We start from the raw sequence: 4,524 nt of genomic DNA on the forward strand, positions 1-4,524 counted from the left end.
TGTAAACAAATCTTAGATTTCCAAAGATTCAATGTCTCTATGAGCTATTGAACATCAAAATTTAGGGGTGGGAATGGGCACTATTTCTTATTGCACTAAATATGTCTGCAAAATTTTGCCAAGAAAAGAAAAGTAGATTAAAATAATTCACTTGACATGAGGTTTTAAGTTATGAAAAGTTTTTTAGTAGCAAACATTACCAATGCTGAGATAAGATTAAAAATAAATCATGGCTAATCCACTTATGTGTTTGCATACCTATGTTATTTTTTAATGAAGAATTACCACAATTTCTTATGAGAAAAGGAGGCAATTATCTGATTCCACCAAGATCTGAGTACATTCTAAACCTTTCATTCAGCAGAGGGGAAAAAAAAAGGTTACAAACATTCTTAACCCTACCAAATAGGAAGAGAAAAAAAATTAAGATTAGGACCAACATTTCAAGCTGCCTTTTGGAAAATAAATTTAAAAAGAGGTAGATGGTTAAATATTAGTGGTGAACTTACTCAGGTGAGTAATTTTTGTCTTGATACTGATGCATTCATCAAATTTTAATGCTTGAAGCCGAGTAGTAAATAATTTTAGACGTGGGAGTTATTTTCCTTATGTCAGATAAGCAGTAAGAATCAACCAGGCTGTAGACTGCCTGCGAGGAGCCCTGGCGGCCAGTCGTTCAAGGGCTCAGCTGCTAACAAGGTCCGTGGTCCAAACCCACCAGCCGCTCTGTGGGAAGAAGATATGGCCGTCCCCTTCCACGAAGATTTACAGTTTGGAAACCCCATGGGGCAGTTCTACTAGGTCCTAAAAAGGGAGCAATGGTTGGAATCGACTTGACGGCAGTGGGCTGGGTTGGTTTGGTAAGACCCCTGTCAATGCTATGATTGTTTAAACACTCCAATCCGTGCACTTTGTAAAGTGGGAGAAGGAACACTATCCCTAAGCTTCCTAGCTGTGTCTGAGATCAAGCCAAAGCTTCTACAGGCGTGGTCAGTCAAAGTAGGACTTCAGGGTGCCTCGGCGGCGGACGTCGCAGGTCCAGCAGTGGAAGCCTCCTCCCAGGGAATTGGCGTGCCGAATGTTAACCTTGATGGTGCTGATGCCTGTATTGAAAGAGAGAGGCCTGGTTAACAAGATGGGCCGATACGGAAATCTCTTAGACAGTACGCCTACGGACTAGTGGGGATCCTAGGATCTGAATTCTTCAATCAACCCAAGCTCAGGTAATTTTTTCTTTTGATTTTATTTTCACCATCTGTTTGACCTATTCCATGGTTAATATACAATCTTCACTAGAAATCCAGCAGATTCTGATGTTTTATCCTGTGGACTATTCAAAATTCAGTAAGCGGGATGCAACAGATAAACCTACCAAATGTTCAAATTGGTAAAGTAATAAAACATCAGGTCTTTCAGAAGTATGCTTTAAGTTTGCCCGATGGTTTCTCATTTAGTCAACCTGGAAAGTCCCTTTACTCGCTCAGGTGTAAGCAAAGTTTACCTGACATGGAGGGGATTTTACCCTTATGGGAACAATGGGCAATTGTTAGGAGTTTAATGACATGTTGTGATATGTATGACCCGTCAACCAGTTGTAGTAATGTGTTGTGGCATGCAAAACAAGCAAATAGACAAAGCAACATCTCTCTGCAGACCCCCAGTCAGTTCCACCTCCAGGCCAACTCGACTGGCCAGTGGAGAACTGCACTCCCTCAGATTGTCAACAGCTGTGACCTGACAGCAGTAGATTGCCGGGAATTTTTTCTGCAGCACTGCTAGGTAGATTCAAATCACCAGCCTTCCGGTTAGTAGCCAAGTGCCAACCGTTTGCACCCCGCCCCCGGAGACCTGTGTTAGACACGTTGGCGTGTGCCGCTGAGTCAATGTCGCCTCCCCAAACTGACAGAAGGCCAGCTTCATGTGATTTCTTAGCCGGAAGGGGCAGGTTGCCAGATCTTTTGTCTCCCATGGAGTGGCTGGTGAGTTTGAACCAACCAGCCTCTTGTTTAGCAGGCAAGGGCTTGGCCGTTACTCGCCCTGGGCTCCCTATGCGAGGGTGCAGAAAACCTATTAGTCTCCTTCGACCAGTGTCAGGGGCCAGTTCTGACTCGACAGCCCCGTGTGTCAGAGTAGAAGCGTACTCTACAGGCTCCACTGGCTGATGTTTGAGCAGTAGACAGCCAGTCCTTTCTCACGAACTGCTAGCACAACTCAGGGACTCTTTGCTCAAGGAGCTGGTTGTTTCTGGGCAGAAGATGAACTGTAGAGTCAGAAGGGGGCTGGGCTTTACCTAAAGGGTTGGGGAGGTGGGATGAAATTTTCCTGCGAAAGTGAGAGTGCACAGAGAGTGAGAAAGGGTTTGGAGGGGGCAAGGAGCAGGAGTGGGATAAGAAGAGACCTCAGGAGCAACATCGGGCTATCTGTCCCTGTACAGGGTTTCCAGTCTTGAAAACTCTATTGCTATGAGAAAAAGTAACTGGCGGCAGTGAGCTTGGTTTTGTAAATGTGAAACACAGCTAAGATGCTAAAGACTGAACATGAACAAATAATGCAAACTATCGTATTAGTAATTCTATAGTGATTATATATCTAAACGAAAATCATAATGGTAATAAAATATATTAAAACAGGAAAAAAAAAGAAGCGGCCCTTTAAACATGAGCATGGCAATCTTACTCAGCATGCTAACCAAAGCCTCAACCCACTAACCATTCACCCTGTACAGGATGTCTTTTGGAGCCTGTCAATCTTTAAGGAAGCAGATAGCCTGTCTCCCAGGGAACAGCTGGGGGGTTTGCACTTCCTCAGATAGCTAGTGCCATGTGACTCCTGAATGGGAGGGAATTTGGCTTGTTTTTGTCAACAGACTTTACTTTAAAAAACAATAACAAACCTTCTAAATCGTAACAGGCATCTTTCAATAGTTTAAGTTGAGAAATAACTTTATAGTCTTCATAAGCAAAGTATTGAACCCAAACATTTGTTATTGACTGAAAGCCAGACAACCCCCTCCCCGAAAAAAGTTGACATAGCATTAGAGGTCAAATAGATTTGAGCCTAATCCAAATCTGATAGGTGATCAAAACAGGGATGTCAAAGGAGCAAAAGAATCTTTTTGAGTAGTGTAGCGGAGATACAAACCATAAATTAAATAAAAATATTTACGTTTCAACAAGAAACTCACAGCCTGGCTTTAGCAGACACTCATGACCCAACAAGTACACTAAAAGCACATGTGTTCTTATATAATCACTCACGTGAACTCCTTTCCTTCAACATTGTCTGTCATATTGGAGTCACTGGTCTAAACGTTGACTATCAGGATAAGCGCTCGCTCGTTAAGAGTAACAACCAGTTCTGCTATTTAGTTCACAGGTGAATTGTCTAGCTGGAATGAGTCACTAACACCTTGATCGCGTTTCGTTGTTTCATTCCGTGTGCTCACATGGAGGTCGCTTCTGTATTGGCAATTGGTTGTTGTGACCTTCCATGGGGTTGGCCTGACTCACGGCAGCTCCCTGCATCATCCCCATGATCGGTTACAGTGAACAGTTATAACCCACAGGGTTTTTAATTGGCTGGTTTTTAGAAATGGATCACCAGGCCTTTCTTTCTGGTCTTAGTCTGGAAGCTCTGCTGAAATATGGTCAACCTCTCTGCAATATTCAAGTCTTTACTGACAGAAGGGTGGTGGCTGTGTGTACGGTGCCCTTATACCCCTTTAGACTATGTGATGACAACTGCGCAGACTTGGCAACTCGTGGGGTCGGCCTGCCCTGTCCCACTGCATGGCTAGGAGTCAGAACTGACTCACTGGCAGGGAGCTGCTTTTTGGTTTTCCCAATGGCTGTCTCGGGAGCACTGCAGGCATCTCTGACTTTTCCTAATTTGGGGGAAAAAAATGTCTTTCTACAAAATAGTCAAATGGTGCTTCTAAAATGAACAGAAAATTGAATTAGATAAATTATACATCAGACCTACAACAACGACTCACTTCAATGTTTTCATGTGTGACCAAGTGTTTCGTGGATTGTACATACCCAGCTTTTCAAACATCTTTTGGATTGGGACTTCGTTGGCATCCACCATAACCCGCTTTTCATCCAGCATTAAGACATTCATGGAAAGCCATTTGGAAGACATCCAGAGTGGGTGGTCTGAAAGCAACAATATCATAGCACCTCTGCTTATAGAATGTTGTGTAAAGAATTCATGAGGGAAGAATATTAAAGTGATGGCCTTTCCCCTAAGAACTCTTATTTTAAGATTAAGGCAGATTTATCTATAAAGGCCACGAATCAATCCATACTTATTGCACCACTTTCTTTTAGAAAGTCATTTTGTGCTTTAAGGGATATTTATCTCCTATTGTTTCCCCCCTAAATTGCTAACATTGGCAACAGATCCTTGATTATTAAAATAAGAAAGTTATTTGGCCTGTGAATGTGTGAAAGTAAACGTACCATCTGGGATGACTGGTTTTGGAGGAATAACTATGGTCCATCCTGCTTTCTTGAAAAGATC

The 4,524-nt window shown here is 42.8% G+C and overlaps 1 protein-coding gene across 1 annotated transcript in view; it reads right to left on the reverse strand.

The window, feature by feature from the left end:
- Positions 1–723: 723 nt before the first annotated feature.
- GATM (glycine amidinotransferase) overlaps positions 724–4,524 on the reverse strand; it is a 17,225-nt gene continuing 13,424 nt past the window's right edge. Inside the window, exons 7-9 of the mRNA XM_030884522.2 lie at positions 4,464–4,524; positions 4,041–4,157; positions 724–1,103 (exon numbers count right to left, since the gene is read on the reverse strand). The exon at positions 4,464–4,524 is cut by the window's right edge and continues 1 nt beyond it. Of these exons, the coding sequence (XP_030740382.1) occupies positions 991–1,103; positions 4,041–4,157; positions 4,464–4,524 (291 nt within the window). The 3' untranslated portion in view covers positions 724–990. The remainder of the gene's footprint in view (positions 1,104–4,040; positions 4,158–4,463) is intronic.

Source organism: Echinops telfairi, unplaced genomic scaffold, assembly GCF_000313985.2.
Source record: "Echinops telfairi isolate 266 unplaced genomic scaffold, ASM31398v2 ScPeMD7_8;HRSCAF=38, whole genome shotgun sequence".
In the NCBI taxonomy this organism is placed as follows: domain Eukaryota; kingdom Metazoa; phylum Chordata; class Mammalia; order Afrosoricida; family Tenrecidae; genus Echinops; species Echinops telfairi.